General features: G+C 42.3%; 1 protein-coding gene across 12 annotated transcripts in view; it reads left to right on the forward strand.

Annotated features, from left to right (window-relative positions):
- Positions 1-17,192, forward strand: part of LOC146517776 (dedicator of cytokinesis protein 3-like) — a 313,061-nt gene that overhangs the window by 263,846 nt on the left and 32,023 nt on the right. For 10 of the 12 annotated variants that reach the window (XM_085160372.1, XM_085160374.1, XM_085160375.1 and 7 more), the window contains 11 exons: positions 2,751-2,913; positions 3,325-3,431; positions 4,727-4,898; positions 5,314-5,411; positions 5,683-5,766; positions 7,425-7,525; positions 8,087-8,168; positions 10,904-11,074; positions 11,383-11,568; positions 12,539-12,731; positions 16,198-16,325. In XM_085160372.1, coding sequence (XP_085016498.1) covers positions 2,751-2,913; positions 3,325-3,431; positions 4,727-4,898; positions 5,314-5,411; positions 5,683-5,766; positions 7,425-7,525; positions 8,087-8,168; positions 10,904-11,074; positions 11,383-11,568; positions 12,539-12,731; positions 16,198-16,325 — 1,485 coding nt within the window. The remainder of the gene's footprint in view (positions 1-2,750; positions 2,914-3,324; positions 3,432-4,726; positions 4,899-5,313; positions 5,412-5,682; positions 5,767-7,424; positions 7,526-8,086; positions 8,169-10,903; positions 11,075-11,382; positions 11,569-12,538; positions 12,732-16,197; positions 16,326-17,192) is intronic. The other 2 variants (XM_085160380.1, XM_085160381.1) reach the window with 1 other exon arrangement.

The raw sequence follows: 17,192 nt of genomic DNA on the forward strand, positions 1-17,192 counted from the left end.
GTCCCATGTGTCTGCTTAATCTGATGTTGACATTGGTTGAAGCTTTCCTGTCTCGTCCTTTGCCTTCCGTACCCTTTTGACAGCCTCTCCGTAACTTATGTTGTGAACTACTTTAACTTGTTCAACCTCCATGGCCTTCTTTCTGACTTCACAACCATGGTACCTCACCCTGTGCTGCAACCTACAGCATTTATCCTGCTCACTACTCCACACTTGGGGCACCTCTGTTTCCCCTTGCAAACTGCAGCGATGTGCCCATATCAGTGGCATTTACAGCACCTGCATCCTGTTTTAACTTCGTCTGGCAGGACAGCCTCCTGAAATTCTAACAGTAATGACAAGCTATTAACCCTCTCCCCATTAATTGTTTTTAACGGTCTACCTTGGTGACCTCGCCACCATGAATACGTCGCTTGAGCTTTTCTAGATCCTCTCTACTGGAATACCTGTAATCACCCCCCATGTCACTTTACTTTCTCCTATTATCCTTTTTCTCTCCCACAGTCGTTTTACAAATGCTTTCAGAACGTAACACTATATTTTTCTGTTCTTGTCTTAACCACTATCAACAAGTTTCCATCCCTGAGGATTTTAGGCAGCTGCACTTCTCCAAACTTCTTTTTCAACTCTCTAGACAACCCTAATGGGCTCAACTGCACATCCTCATCTTCAGGATTATTTTAAATTCCTCCCTCACCATTTGTTTCTAGAGAACCCTGGTCCCTTCATCCTCTTCTCTTCTGTGTCCCAAACAAACTTTCCTCCTCTCTCCTCCTTTTCCCTCTTCCTGATCCCTCCACCTAGTAACTGAGATCCAGTTACCAAAATCCATTTCATTGTCATCATCTACCTGAGATGCCATTCCAGCCAGTCACACACCAGTTTATACCGACCTCCAAATTCCGTGATCCCACAATGACGGTTTTTCTCATTCTCAAACAGCTGTATTCAACCACAGCCTACTGACGTCGCTTCCAACTCATGAACCTAGCAGCCAAATCTACTGTCAAAACACTTAATTGGGAGGACAGATTAAAAGCATGCCATTCTCTGCTACTTAGTACTAGAGATGGCACGATACCACTTTTTTATGTCCGATATCATAAATTTGGATATCGGCCGATACCGATATGAATCCGATATAGTGTTTTTTAATCAATAAAATTGTTTTTTAATATCTTGCTCATATTGTTCATATTCAAGTTCAAGCAACAAAAACAAACGCTAAAGCTATTCTGTTAAACCTGTATGTAAAAAATACACTGCACCCAAAATATTTCATAGTTCAGCAACACTGATCAATCTAATAAAGTTAAACCTGCTCCATCCTTCCTATTCTGGTATTTTAAAGAGTACTTAGCAGAAATATTAAGCAACCTAACTAACAGGGTTGCAAACTCCCAGCAAAAAAAATAGGGAACCACCCTCTTCCTCATGATGCTTAATCGATGTAATCAAATTAAATTTGATGCAGTGTGAAAAAAAATGCACAGAAATAAATTATTTTTCAAGAATAATTAAATAGATTCAACATCTTTCTTCAACAGAATTGCAGACTGCACAGATGGTATCTTCCTAAAGGAAAAAGTACTATAGCTTACTAGGGTATATTAGACTTAACAGTTACTATATACAGTAATGGACTTCTATATATTTTACATCAGATTAAAACTTTGGGTGTAAGAGTCAGATAATTATTTATTAAAAGCTCGACATTTTAAATGAGAATAAGAAAGAAAAGTATGTCTTTGTGCCCCCTTTTCCCTGTTCATGCCCTATCGGCCCCCCTGGCTAAACTTTGCTAGATCCGCCCCTGCACAGTTAACAGCCGTCAGCTACATAGAAAAAGATCCTGGTGTAGAAATAATATTAAATAAATTCTAACAGCAGATTATCAAGCTTAATAGTGCTGCTGTTGTTCAGCTGCTGGTTTCCTCTTTCTGGTGCAAAGTGGGCCAAAAACAAAGAAGAGAGACGGACTCGCGACAGAAAAGCCGATCAGCTGATCATTAAGCAGTTTCATGATTGAAGTAGCAGCAGGAGAGAGAGAGAGAGAGAGGCAGTCGCTTTATATATCGGTTGTTACGCTTAACGTGGGAATGCTTTACAAACATTCAGAGATGAACTTACACACTTGCTTTACTTCTCTCTGGGAAAACTTCCTCGGAGATGAAATGCTGGTTTGGTAGCGACGCTACAAATACTCAATCAGACCAGGTCTTGCACAGCCGCTCTATCACGTGACCACACTGCTCCCACGTGCTACGGTTATGAGCCGAGTTATGCCATGTTGCAAGTTTTGTGAGGTGCTTTTTTATATTTAATGGATCGGATTACATTTTTTATTTCTCTCCGATATCCGATCCAGTAATTTAGGTCAGTATCGGACCGATACCGATACGTAATATCGGATCGGTCCATCTCTACTTAGTACTAGGACTTTTGTACTTCACAGTAGTACTTGATTATTCATTTATTTTGTAGATATACGTGGAAAAGAGTAAAAGTCTAAGACATTGTAAAATGGTAAACACAGACAATATATAAATGAAAGCTGAACAAACAGGTGTATGTGCTTAGTAAAGGCTTGTGTGTGAGTTTTATCCACTCATGCTTTCTGTATTTGAGTGGATTAAGGTATTTTCTGCTTTTTTCTCACTGGGTAACTCTTCTTCTTCTCTCGGTACATATTTCTGTAACTGCAGTGTCACTGATCTCGTTGTTTGTCCGTTTCTGCACATGCTCCGTAGGACTGCATCAGTCTGGGTTCAGGTGAGCCCAACGTGCCAGAGCACCGCTCCTTTGTGCTCTACCATAACAACAGCCCGCGATGGAGCGAGGTGATCAAACTGCCGATTCCCATCGACCGTTTCAGAGGGTCCCACCTGCGCTTCGAGTTCAGACACTGCTCCAGTGAGTGCCTCACTTGTGTTAATACTGGTGCTGTCGTGGCTAATGGGATGATCCGTGTGGAGAAAATAAATGAGGATCCAAGCACAGGCACTCGTGGAGGTGCGAAGGAGGCTTATTGTAAAAATAAAACCCAGAACCGTGACTGATTAGCTGCTGCTTCAAGCAGGTGGTGACATTTTTGGAGTAATATCTAGAAAATATATCTAAATATAACATTAAAAGCATAACCAAGTTACTCTTTGACCTACTTATATGCAGGCTGTATCACTTTGTCTACAATAGTGAAGTAATAAACTGGTTTTCTGAATACATCTCTGATAATCTGAGAGACGTTTGACCTCGGTGCTTTTTGACCGTACACTCGGTGCGTTTCTCCTCTCACGTCTTCCTTCTTTGTCATTTTCTCTGCAGCGAAGGACAAAGGAGAGAAAAAGCTGTTTGGTTTTGCCTTCACGCCTCTAATGAGAGAGGATGGAACTACTCTCTCTGATGAGAGCCACGAGCTGTATGTCTACAAGGTCAGCTACACCAGAGCTTTTCTGTTTCCTGGCTGCTGCTCATCAGCCTTCAGCACACGCTAGTCATTTATTCTGCAAAGGAGTCTTTCTGTTGGCTGATGATTACAGCAGAAATGACTATATTTATTTAGTATATATGTGAATTATACTTCAGTAATCTCACAGTATAACTATAAAGTTCACTTTAAATGTCGTGTACACTTTGTACATGATCTCCACAACATCTTTACTGTTGCTCACCAAAACTGTACAGCAGGTCCAACTCCAGGCCTCGAGGGCCGTGTCCTGCAGGTTTTAGATCTCACCCTGGGTCAACACACCTGAATCAGATGATTAGTTCATTAAAAGGCCTCTGGAGAACTTCAAGACATGTTGGCTGTATCCCAATTCACAGGGTCTGCAGCCTTAAAGTACGCAGCCTCAACTATCCACAAGGGCCGCGTACTCAAAGACCGCTAAGGCCGGAAGTGCGAGGCTTGTGAAATGGGCGGTCTAGCCTCCGTCGCGCTGCCCAGGTTGCCTAGCAACCATGATACTAACAGCTGGAAACGTTTCATACAGGTTTGTTTGACAGAAATGAAGGAGAAAATCTTTTGTTCATGTGTTTGTTTGTTTCTACATGAGCTTTGATCATTCTCTGATTAAGCTCAGCTATTGAACGGCGTATATTTTAAAGTAAAGGCTTTAAAACTAAGTTAGTACAAACGTTACTAATGTCACATGACTTTGCCGACATGTGGCCAACAGTAATGTTTTAATGTTCTTCGTTATTAAACATTTGCACATAAATAAGTGACATAATATTCAGTACTTAGTTTACTATGTTACTCTTCGGCCACACCTCATCCGCGCTATGCATTCTGGGATATGTTGGACCACAAAGTCTACACCGCCACGTCCTTAAAATTCAGGGAAATGAAGGAGGCATTTGAGGGCCGCATTTCGAGCAGCCTTTGAATTGGGACAGCCTTCGTCGCGTCGCTGTGACGTAATCGGCCTTAAAATGCGGCCTTTAAGGCTGCAGACCCTGAATTGGGATACAGCCGTTGAAGAGGTAATTTAACCATTTAAATCAGCTGTGTTGGATCAAGGACACAGCTAAAGCCTGCAGGACACCGGCCCTCGAGGCCTGGAGTTGCCCACCCCTGGACTAAAGTCTTACCTCGCCCACACAAGCTTCATGTTTGCAGCTTTTGACTCAGTTTTGCAGCTGCACTTTGACAATGAGGTGCACAGATCTATTTTAAGCGCTTTCCTTCCTTATTTTCCTCCGTCTCGGTGTCTCGTGTCCTCAGTGTGATGAAAACACGACCTTCAGTAACCACGCCCTCTACCTGGGGCTGCCCTGCTGTAAGGAGGACTTCAACAGCTGTCCCAACATCCCCTCCAGCCTCATTTTCCAGCGCAGCATGAAAGAGACCTTCTGGATTTCCACACAGCTCTCCTCCACCAAGCTCACCCAGAACGGTACGCAGCTGCTGCAGCCGGCGTTTGAGCCGCTCGTGGATAATGTGCTTAAATATGCACGATTACACGTGAGAATTTCAGGGTGTTTTTCCTTTCCACTGTCACCAAGTGTTTGCATGTACGGGCTCGTATGATTGTTGGGGTTTCTTTCTGATATTGTAGTCGTAACCTGACATAAAGCAGCTTGAGGCAACAGCATTAAAGTGAGGAAAAACCTGTGTCACCATCTGTTATGGTTCTGGCATACACACACCTGCTTTCAGTCGTTGTGCTGCGCTAACAGTGGCTTCCTCATTTATGACACTTTTTACTCCGTTGTACATATTAAACGGCTGTTTTGCTGCTCACAGGCTGAAGTCTGAATATGAGCCTTTATCCATTTTTCCTGGTGTTTGACATTCCTGCTGTCTTCCAGTGGACCTCTTGGCCCTGCTGAAGTGGAAGGCCCATCCCGACCGGGTCATGGACATCCTTGGACGGCTTCGGCATGTCAGCGGAGAAGAGATCGTCAAGGTGAGGTTTGAAGTCGAACAGGTGGGGAGATCGTTCTGTTTAATATGTGTAAACACTCGTATCTAAAATGCTGAGACTACAGTCAGGATGAAACGGCATCATAATATTCTGTCGCTGTGCCAGATTTGCTGTGTAAGACATTTCCCATGTTGCTGGGCAGGACGTGTTTGTTGGTTATCTCTGAGGTGGTTTGAGGTGATTTTTGTAAGCATGTGTTAAAAGAGCTCTACAGTTGTTGTAATACTCCTGTGGTCCCATGTGTGTGTCTCAGTTTCTTCAGGACATTCTGGACACCTTGTTCTCCATCTTGGATGACAACACGGACAAATATGGGCCGCTGGTTTTTCAGTCATTGGTGAGTGTGGCGTGGGCCGTGCACGAAGAAGAAAATAAAGTAAACAAGCAAAAGTAACAAATAATGAGTTTAATTAAATTTAATGAGTGTAACGGCAACCTTCGGTCCTTCTTTGCCGCTTTTGCAGGACGTAAAGTTTCTGACTCGTGCTCTTGTTAAGTCGCTCGGATGCCTTCCGGTAGCAAAAACGAGGCGAAGGAAAAAAGGGGCAAAACATTTATTTTCCATACAAATCGAAAGGTACAAAACAAATGCCTCTGGTGGGAGCTCCGTTTACATTCCCTCTATGTTACAACAAAAAATAACATTAAAACGGCGACGGTCAGAAAACTGTTGCTCCACGTCCTGCTCGCTTACCTAACCTTTTTTACCCACACCCCTCCGCATGCGGACCAAATACACACCCCCTTTACGACATCTATCAACACTTTACAACAACAGACTAACAAAGCAGGATTAAATTATGGAGCACAGCCGATTACATTATAACATAAAATGATCAAGATTATAATAGAAACTTAAAGATCATGACAAATACTTAAATGTGGCACGATGTAACTGAGTAAAATATTGGCCTGGACTTGGCTCCAACAAAGAGGATTTAGAGACTTGCAGAAGAAACAATCTAATATGGTAAATGGTAAATGACCTGCGCCTTACTAGTCCCTAAGGACCCCAAAGTGCTTTACACATCCAGTCATCCACCCATTCACACACACATTCACACACTGGTGATGGCAGCTACATTGTAGCCACAGCCACCCTGGGGTGCACTGACAGAGGCGAGACTGCCGGACACTGGCGCCACCGGGCCCTCTGACCACCACCAGTAGGCAACAGGTGAAGTGTCTTGCCCAAGGACACAACAACCGAGACTGTCCAAGCTGGGGCTCGAACCGGCAACCTTCCAATTACAAGACGAACTCCCAACTCTTGAGCCACGATCGCCCATAATACAGATGAGGCTAACTGTCAGTTTCAGTCCCACTGATGTCATCCTCTGAGTTACTGGAAACAGGAGCTCTGACACACCCTAAACTCTGAAAGCTGAACGATTTTTTATTCTGTCATTTTACTCTAATTTCAGTATGACACAGGAATAAGAGTTACAGTTAAATTTGGAAAATGTGGGTGATGAAAGGAAGTCTACGCTGTAACAGGAAAATAAAATACTGTGGGGTCATGATCACATGATCACAAAGAAAGCACTAAAATATAAACAATAACCTGGTGCCTGCACATCTGTAAATACAAGCTGAACAACAACATATGAAAAGCTCTGTCCAATCAGAAACTTCAGCAGGACAATGATCCCAAGCACAGCAGCAGACTGTCACTGACGATGAGAGAGATGAAGTTATTGCTGCATCGTGGGACAGACTTCCACACACTGCCTCTGCACTGTGGCTCAGTTTGTGTTTAACAAGTGATGACATGGTATAAAATGCTATGTGTTCAGGTTCCTCTGAGGTTCTATTTACCTACTCTTAACATGAGGACTAGTAGCACTATTTCTTTTTAAATCTCTTGATAGCTAAACCCTTCGCTTTGAAAGAAGCCGTACTTTTTTCACTGCGACTGTAAATCATGATTCATTTTCTGTGTATTTCCGCGTCACTCGAGCATCACACTCACTGATCACAGTCTCTGTCTCACAGGTGTTCATTATAAACCTGCTCAGGGACAGTAAATACTACCACTTCAGGCCGGTGATGGACACGTACATCCAGAAGCACTTTGCTGGAGCGTTAGCTTACAAGTGAGTGTTGCTCTCTAACTGACAGCCTGATTGATTAAAGTGTGATTGTGTATTTGTGTACACGTCGTTTGCCTTTATTGCAGTTAGACTTCTCCTGGATTTATTTCACCACGGTGGCTCAAGGGCATCAGAGATAAATACAGTATGGGAAACTGGCGTAGGATTGCATGCTTTTCATGCTCATTTAACTTTGACCTCATCCAGATATATTACATGAGAATCGCTTTGAGTAAGAGTCTGAAAATTAGTTTTATAGATGGTGAAACAAAGATCTCGATCTCGGGTCGACTGGCAGAAAATAAAAAAGACACATATAGTTATTATAACTACACAAATTTTAGTTTTTCAGGTCTTTGTGATGTATTTTCGTACATGTTTGGTCCTGCAGAGTGCTGCGACTATCACAACAACAGGAAAATCTAAGCATTTATTTAAAAATCTAGTAGTTTAACCACACAGAGCCATCCTGGGCTGAACGGGTCCTTTATTAAAATAATGCAACGTTTGCACTCCTTCCAGTGCAGAGAATCAACCCTGTGCGGCTTTTTAAATGTGTTTCAGGGAGCTGATCCGCTGTCTGAAGTGGTACATGGATCGCTCTGCTGAGGTGGTGAGGCAGGACCACATACAGGAAGCCATGAGGGTAAGAGCTCAGTGCCACCTGGGTGGAGCACTGACCTGAACGCTGAACTCGGAATAATCAAACACATGAAGGGCTGTTCGCTGAGTTTTATATAACAGTCTTCACCATAAAGCCCTTTTTAAACAAACAAACACCTTTTGAACTTTTTAATTCCTCCCTCTGGACGTTCTTGCTAAAATATGACTGCATGCATTCAGAACTACATCAGTGACGTAGCAGAGCTGGGAATAGATGCACCGTCCCACACAGATGTGTAGAACGTACCACATCTAGTAGACAAACGCTGCTCAGCTCGTTAAAATATTTATCCGACTCAAGCATCCATCCCAAATGGGTCACACTGTCATGTAAAAAGTGGACGGCGTGAATTATTGAGGACAGCTTTGACACATGCTGCAGTCTCCAGATTTATCTTTTATAAACTGCGTCCAAGGAGTTTTAGCCTGTTTCTGTCTGCTTTATTCTTCCACTAACTTTCTTAACCATTGTTGAAAACAAGGAGCAGCCCAGATGCTGCAGATGTTTCTGTCCTGGTGCATCCTGGGATCTCTGTCCAGATACAAAATGGATCTTGTCTCATGCAGATGTGATAAAGGCGTAAACTCCAGATGAAAAGAACACTTTTAATTATCTGTAGCTGACTAACTAGACTTAAAGCCAGCAAACATTTTGAGTAAGAAGTCATTAAAATAGTAACAAGAATATTCAAGAAGAGGCTTCAGAATTAGATCTCACATCCTGATAACCGCACGTTTCACCAAACCAGTTTCAGTGGGGGATTTTACAGTTTGTAACTCAGACTTCCTTTTGACACCGTCATTGGTTAATGTGGACACGCAGTCCTGTAAAAACTTTCGTGCAACCTTTCTGCAAATGTGCATGATTGACTATCATCATGTTCAACCCATGCAATCCTCAGAGGGTTTGCAAAACACCAAAAAGCTCCGTCTCAGACTCGAAAGCCTCGGTTAGCATGTTAAATTTTAAAGCTCATGACATTTGCATGTGAACAATCCACAAAGATTTGTGAACTAAAGTGTTCGTATTGCACTGCACCATGTTTGGGTAAAACCAGCACAGGATATCAGCACAAACAGCTCAGACAGAGGTGGAGCTGTGCATCAATGAGTCTTGCAAACCCACGGGAACAAGAGCACGAGCTAAATGAGCGGCCGAAGTTCCCCTACAACCATGAGACAGACAGTTTTATGTCTTCTGTGCGTTTAAATGAAGCTAATGGCTAATGTGGAAGTATAAAAACGAGATTATTACACTGAACTAAACTAAAAACTAAAACTGGTTGTGAAGCAATAAAAAAAAGGAAACTAGAAAAACAAACTAACTGAAAATAATGTCGTTAAATAAAATCTACAGGAAGTCTTTTTAAGTCTTTGTCAGTTTGGTCACATTTGTCACTAAAAGCATTGTTGGCGTTCATGTTATTCAATTCAATTTCAATTCAATTTTATTTATATAGCGCCAAATCACAACAAAAGTCACCTCAAGGCGCTTCATAGATACAGAGAAAAACCCAACAATCATATGACCCCCTATGAGCAGCACTTTGGCAACAGTGGGAAGGAAAAACTCCCTTTTAACAGGAAGAAACCTCCAGCAGAACCAGGCTCAGGGAGGGGCGGCCATCTGCTGCGACCGGTTGGGGTGAGAGAAGGAAGACATGATAAAAGACATGCTGTGGAAGATTAAAACCTGGATAAGCTACATGATTGTGTTTTAGTCTCTGTTCTGAACCCTCCTGTTCATTTAAAACAAAATAAGTAATCTGATGCTCGAACTAAGAGAAACTAAAGCTTAAAGTGGGAATATTTTATTTAACTTAAATTACCCATCCTTTAAAAAAAAGTGTACAGGGCTCCCTCGCTACATCGCGGTTCACTTTTCGTAGCCTCGCTGTTTCGCCGATTTTTTTGGTGCAATTTTCACGTTTTTGTTTTTGTTTTGTTTTTTACAGTGCATTGCGTTCTGCGTCCTGATTGGCTGTAGACCATTTTCAATCAATCTCATGCCGTGTCTCCTGTACATCAGCGGTCTCCAACCTTTTTTGCGCCACGGACCGGTTTATGCCGGTCCGTGCCGCAGCCCAGTACCAAACAACTCACGTACTGGTCCGAGGCCCAGGGGTTGGGGACCGCTGCTCTACAGCACAGAATGCGTTCAGCTTGTCAATTTACATAAATCTTTGCTAGCAAACACAACAGTGTCGACGTCAAAGGACTCTAAAGAGCATTAAGTGACACAAAGCAGTCACATAAGTCAAACTTCACTCAACTCATTCTTCTTGCTTCCTCGACGTCTGTACCATTGATTGATAAATGTTAAATTCTCTGGCAGCTGCTCTGTTCTGATGTTTTGGACCTGAAAACAGGGTTTGATCTTTGGTTTCTTTCTATAATACTGGACTTATTCTTCTACGAAGGCTTGAACTTTAGTTTAAACACGAGAGAAATGTGTGAAAATGTTCATGCCTGTCTGAGAAAAGTGTATAAAGTGTGTAGTGAAGCGGTTTCACAGCCTTAAAACATCTATGATAGTTGTAAAAGAACAAAAAGTTCGCTACTAGATTTCACCTTTCGCAGGTTATCAACATCCGCGATAAACGAGGGAACACTGTACTCCTAAAACATTTGAGGTTTGTGTTTCTTCTAGAACAAAAAAAACGAGTGAATATTTCATGCTTCTCATTTCTTTGTTTGTTTGTTTCTTTGTCCTCTCAGGCTTTGGAGTATCTGTTCAAGTTCATCATCCAGTCTCGGATCCTTTACTCTCGGGCCACATGTGGCATGGAGGAGGAGCAGTTTCGCACCAGCGTCCAAGAACTCTTTCAGTCGATCCGCTTCGTGCTCAGCCTGGACAGCCGCAACTCCGAGACGCTCATCTTCACTCAGGTGAGGAAACCTGCTGCAACAAAAACAAAAACAGTTTTCTTCCTTGTTTAGGAAGCAGAGAAATCAGTGTCGTCATAGTTTACAGTAGACAGCTAACAGTAAAATGTACTTTAGTTTAGCTGCTTCCCATCTTCTTGTAGTTGCCTTAATCTGACTTTTATTTCACTTCTGTTCCTTTTTCCACTTGTACCTCGCATCTTTCCTTGTTTCCTTTCCTCATCTTCTCTTTCAATTTCCCCTAAATCTTTGCTCCTTCAATTGGGTCCCTGTTATTCCTCCTGGGTCTCCTCCACACCCAAATACCACAGGGCCCCCAGCCTTGTCCGGGCCCAAATCAAGTCCCAGGTCCCGGCGCCGGGCTTCCCGCTCCCTTAGCACTAGCTCCTGCCCCGGGCCAACTGCAGTCCACTGTCCCAGGACAGGTTCCTGGCAGCGGACAGGCCAACTGCACTCAGGCCGTGAGCGCCAACGCTCTGCGGCCGACTCCGCTGTCAGTAAGTAAACGTCTGGAAGAAACCCACAGCACGCCTTTAACCCCGTGAAGCCCAGAGTCCCATCTCACCTCAGAGAGCTCTAACCACACACACACCTGTGGTCCTCCACACACACGTCCCGGCTGATATAACACACAAGTACACGATGTCCTCTGACTGAGAGCATGTTTGTTAATGACATCCATCCTGATAACTCTTCACTTCACTCGCTGTAGAGACAAAAATGTTTCTTGCACCAGGCTGTAAACGTGTGGCCATTACAGGTACTGCAGGTTTTGAATCTACGTTTATCTAAGAATAAACTCGTTTAAATAAATGAATCTCATGTACTTCTTCCTATTTTTCAATGAGGCCTCTAAACATTTTCCAAAATCCACAATTTTCACCAGAAGAACTCTTAAAGAAAACATTAAAAAGTGGAACTAAAACTGAAGTATTTGCCCAGGACCTCATAGGCTTAGATTATCTTCATTTTTAGAAGAGGTGAAATATTGTTAGTAAGTTAAAATAAAAAAACAAAGAGTCGAGAAGAAGTTTTCATCCAGAGTTCAGCAGCTTTCAGTTTTGTGCCACTTTGAGTCGAGTTCACACCAGAATGAACCTGTTTGTCCAAAACTCCACGTCTGCTGCAGCTTCTTTGTTGTGCTAAAATTCGTCTTTGTGTCCCGTTCACTCTGTTTAAACTATGTTATTAATGATTGATACCCCTGACTTGCTAGTGTGTGTGCTTTGTCTTCCTTTTTTCAAACCTTTCACTTTCAGCTCTGGTTTGTTTTCTGCTGTGGAATAACTTCTGTGTGCCTCTTCGTACGAGCTGTTTTGTAAAAACTGTAATAGCTGAATCTGAAGAGATGTCTACCTGCTGATCTGTGTGGATGGAAAGGATTTATGACTCCTCGCGCCCTCCTCCCTAAATAAACCTCTCCCCTCTTGTCAGTAACACCTCTTCTGTCCCTCCGTTTATTCTCAGGCTGCACTGTTGAACTCGTTCCCGGCCATCTTTGATGAGCTGCTGCAGATGTTTACGGTGCAAGAGGTGGCCGAGTTTGTGCGCGGCACCCTGGGCAGCATGCCGTCCACCGTGCACATAGGACAGTCCATGGATGTGGTCAAGCTGCAGTCCATAGCTCGGACCGTGGACAGCCGGCTCTTCTCTTTCCCAGGTAAATGTTTGGATTCATTCGTCCGTTTGTGTAATGCGCTGTGATTTTTGCCACAGGACTATTAAAATCAAAATAAAGGCTGAGTCAAACATGCAGCAACCCAAATACATCATCAACTAGAGGTCCATCCATCAGTTTATTCTCTTAACAGCTGATAGTTTGGGGTCCCAGCAGTCACAGGGAAAGAGTCAACCCTCAGTGGGTCACAGGTAGGGCTGCCACAAACGATTATTTTGATAGTCGACTAGTCACCGATTATTTTTGCGATTAGTCGACTAATCAGATCATCATCCATTGGATGTAAAACGTACAGCTTATTGCACCAGCAGCATCTGCTCTTATATAACTATCATTAGCTTACAGCTTTAAGTGTTTAAGGTATGTGCTAACTAAAAATAAAGACAAGATGATAGTTTATTAAAGTTTAATGAAATTTGCAGATTGTTTCGGTGAAGTTTAATAAACTCCTTGCTATCTAAAATATAACAGGACACCGGAGTAAATTCTCGAGCATCTCACACTTCTGATAATCAGCTGTCTGCTTGATGTTTATTCAGCTGTGTAAAAACTATAACTTTAATCTCAGCCAAACCGATTTACTCAGGAACAAATAAAATACTAAAAAGAAGCCAAACAATAACATTTTTAAGTTATCTAAGTCACTTATATATCATGTTTAACCTGAGTAGTGAAAGACGGCGGTGGGTTTGAAAACGATTTGCCGGAGTCCGGTGTTCTCACGGCTCTAGTTAGCCTAGCCCCCGGCCAGCTATCGAGCTAGTGGCTAACAGACGTCTCTGAAAACGTCGGAGCGCTTTTGAAAATATGTGGTGTCTTGATAAACTGAGCAGATATTTGAGGTTTACACAGCTACATTCTCGCCTGAAAATATGTTAAACGTTTATTTTGTGACCCAGAAAGAATAATAAGAGTAATATTAAAACTAACTAGCTGCCACCATTGTTGGAAACTGAGCTGGGCTGCGCTATGAATTCTGGGACACAGCTTCTTCTTCTTCTTCTTCTTCGGGGTTTAACTGCAGCTGGCATCCTTGTACATGCAGTGCTGCCATCTTCTGTTTCAGTCCGTTATTACACTCTTAAATCCTACTACTTATTCCTGCGTCTTTTGGGATCTTACAAAGCTTCAAACGACGCGTCGACTATTAAATCAGTCGTCGACGATTTTGATAGTCGACGTAATCGTGACTAGTCGACTAATCGTGGCAGCCCTAGTCATAGGGCTAACACAGAGTGACAACAAACTGTCACATCCACCTGTGGCCAAATTAAAATCACCCGTCTACATAACCAACATGTTGTGAAAGTGCTGTATGGTTCAGACACGTGTATTTGTCTCAGCATAAAGTAACGTTACCTTTCCTCGTTTTCAATAAGGCTCATTTACATATGGAGATTCCTTACTGTCACCACAGCTCTGTGTGACGTGCTGCACATTTACCATCTCTGAACAGGGAACGCTAATCTAAAGAGGTTATGTCCCCAGTTACAACCTGACATTTTCAATTTTGAGTTTCACTCTAAATCGTGAACCCACACAAATGCAAAAGAGTGTCTATATGACTCAGAACTGAATGTGTTAATGTGAAGGCGAGACTGACTTTAAAGTACAAAATTAATGCCTGACAGTTTCAGTACCACGAGCTGATGCTGAATAGTCTCAAACTGACACATCAAAATTCTTTCTGCTGAAACTTTATGTTCGAACCCTCCTGGGGGAGGACCTCCACACTGCACGTCTGCTAACGTTGCTAAACAACATTTCTGCTGTGTAATCGGCCATGAAGCCTCTCAAATGCAGATAATAAGTGACTTTGTTATGTCGGCGTTGTCTCTGGTGTTTGTGTGTGGTTAACCCATCATTGCCTCCCTGTTTTTTTTCTCCCCACTGACATTAAATGTTTCTAGAATCGATATACACCAGGCGTACCTGAAACCACCATCTTACTGCAGACGCTCATCTGCTTTCATGTCAGTCAGTGACTTCACTGAACAGAAAATATTTTTCCAAAGACCAGAAAGTGTTTCAAAAGCAACATTACATAATTCTCATTTTAAGCTGACACTAAATCAAGGAAAAGGAAAAAAGTGATGTAACAGTAATAGTATAGAGCAGAGATGGGCAGTAACGCGTTACAAGTAACTTTTTTCAAGTAACGAGTAAAGTAAGGGATTACTATTGCAAAAACGGTAATTAGATTACCGTTACTTTCCCGTAGGAACGCTGCGTTACTGCGTTACTAAAACCGTGATTTTTTTTTTGCGAGAATGTCTCATGACAGTGACGTAAGCGAGTGCGACGTTCGTGACAACAGCTGTGTGCAGATCAACAATGGATCATATATCGAGTGCAGAGAGAGTATGAGCGTGCAGCGTTTAAAGCGTGGAAGTACTGACCTTACTTTGAGTTTGATTCCATAAAAAGTGACAAAAACATTAGTGTCCGTTGTGCGTGGGAAGAAAACTTCTTTTTACAGCGAAAAAAACCCTAAACTTCAGCGCAAGCTCCGAGTGCAACGAGGTAATGGGAAACTCACAGAGAAACTGCGTATCCTTCCACTGACACCAGGGTAAACCTCCGCCTACCCCACTCCTGCTTTACAGGTGAAAATAGAGCAACAGGACCGCTAGTCTTTGACTTTATTTATTTTCTGCTGTGTTTTACTTGCATCTATTTGACAGACTGAGTGTAAACACACAAAATATTTTATTTTATGTGCTGGAATGTGCAGAAAATAGGTTTAAATGTTAAACTAATTTCTTCCAGTCAGAGAATGTTGCAGATAATTAAATGTTTGCTTGATGCATAAAGTTAAAAGATTAAAACTAATAAAACAAGTTTTAAAAAGAGACTTTTCCATTTGATTACATTTTGTATGATGGATTATGTAGAAAAAGTAGAATTGGGCTGAAAGATCTATCACTTTATCACCTATTCAGGTTGTAAATCGTGTTGTTAAAAAGTAACTAAGTAACTAAGTAATTAATTACTTTTGAAAATAAGTAATCAGTAAAGTAACGGGATTACTTTTTTGGGGAAGTAATCAGTAATTAGTTACTGATTACTTTTTTCAAGTAACTTGACCAACACTGGTATAGAGTAATAATAACGATGTATCAGAAAGATGTGGGAAGTGATATTTGTGCTAGCAGTGTGAAATCTGTTTCATGGCACTAACTTGACAGTAACCTTTAACTTGTAGCTACAAAAGCTTGAAGAGCTGCACAGTTTTCAGATGGATTTGTTTCAGGACATAAACCAGACCAGATGAGCAGGCGGCCGACTCTCTGACAGCATCGCTGACCTGTCGTTCCAGTGAACAGCAGCGATGTTGTTGGGTTACGATCCACAGACACCATAACCGCCATAATGTAACGTGTGTGTGGTCCTTCTCGAATAAACCTGAACTGAAGTAAACTTGTGTGTCTGTTTTGTGTTCCCTCAGAGTCTCGGAGGATCCTACTTCCTGTGGTCCTCCATCACATCCACCTGCACTTGAGGCAACAGAAAGAGCTTCTCATCTGCTCTGGAATACTCAGCTCTATATTCTCTATCATCAAGACCAGCTCGCTGGTAACACACACACACATGCACACACACACACACGCACACATGCTCGAAACACCGCTGCATTCAAATCCGAGTGTCATTGTGGGGTTTGAAAGGAAACTTATCCCAGAAGCTAGAAGAAAGAAGTCATTCCCTGCTGATTCCAGTCCTGGTTTTGCAGTTTTGTAGAAGGTGAACCAGATGGTCCTTTGTTTTCCCATGAGCCTCTGCTCCACCAAATTTCATGTGATTTGGTCTGCTAGTTTTGTGCAAAGATGGACAAATGTTCGTGTCTTTGCAAGAAAAAAGAATTCATGACTACAGCTGCATATCAAAAAATCAATAAGCACCTTCTGTGTGTTTTCATAATCACTTTTCAAACATCGTGAGGCTAAGGAAGGATTTGAAGGAGAAATCATACAGAGACAAACATGATGTTCAGATTGTGGCTGCAGTTGTGTGATGGTGGTCTTTGTTGATGTGGCGCTGCTGTGGTTAGAACATGAACAGGAAGCCAACCGTAAATACTTCAGACTTGCTGTTTCATGTGAACTGAACAAACAGAACTTCAAGACTTAGAGTTTTATTGTCATTGTGCAGTTTCTTGCACAGTGAAATTGGTTAGCTGGAGCACAAAGGTGCAAAAGTAAGAAGAGAAAACGATAAACAACGAGGGAAGAAAAAAGCAATATATATGTGAGTGAACTGCATACATGCTGTATGCATAGAAACATTGAAACAGAAACATTGTGGGGCTGTATACAAGGGCAGTTAGTGCGGTGGAGGGGCTATGGTCATTTAGGGTGGAGATGATAATTCCACTGAGACCTAAATATTACACATGCACCAAAGAAATGTTGCACAGAACATGGAGAGACTGAGATATTGCAC

The sequence above is a fragment of the Neolamprologus multifasciatus genome, chromosome 5, assembly GCF_963576455.1.
Source record: "Neolamprologus multifasciatus chromosome 5, fNeoMul1.2, whole genome shotgun sequence".
NCBI classification, from domain to species: domain Eukaryota; kingdom Metazoa; phylum Chordata; class Actinopteri; order Cichliformes; family Cichlidae; genus Neolamprologus; species Neolamprologus multifasciatus.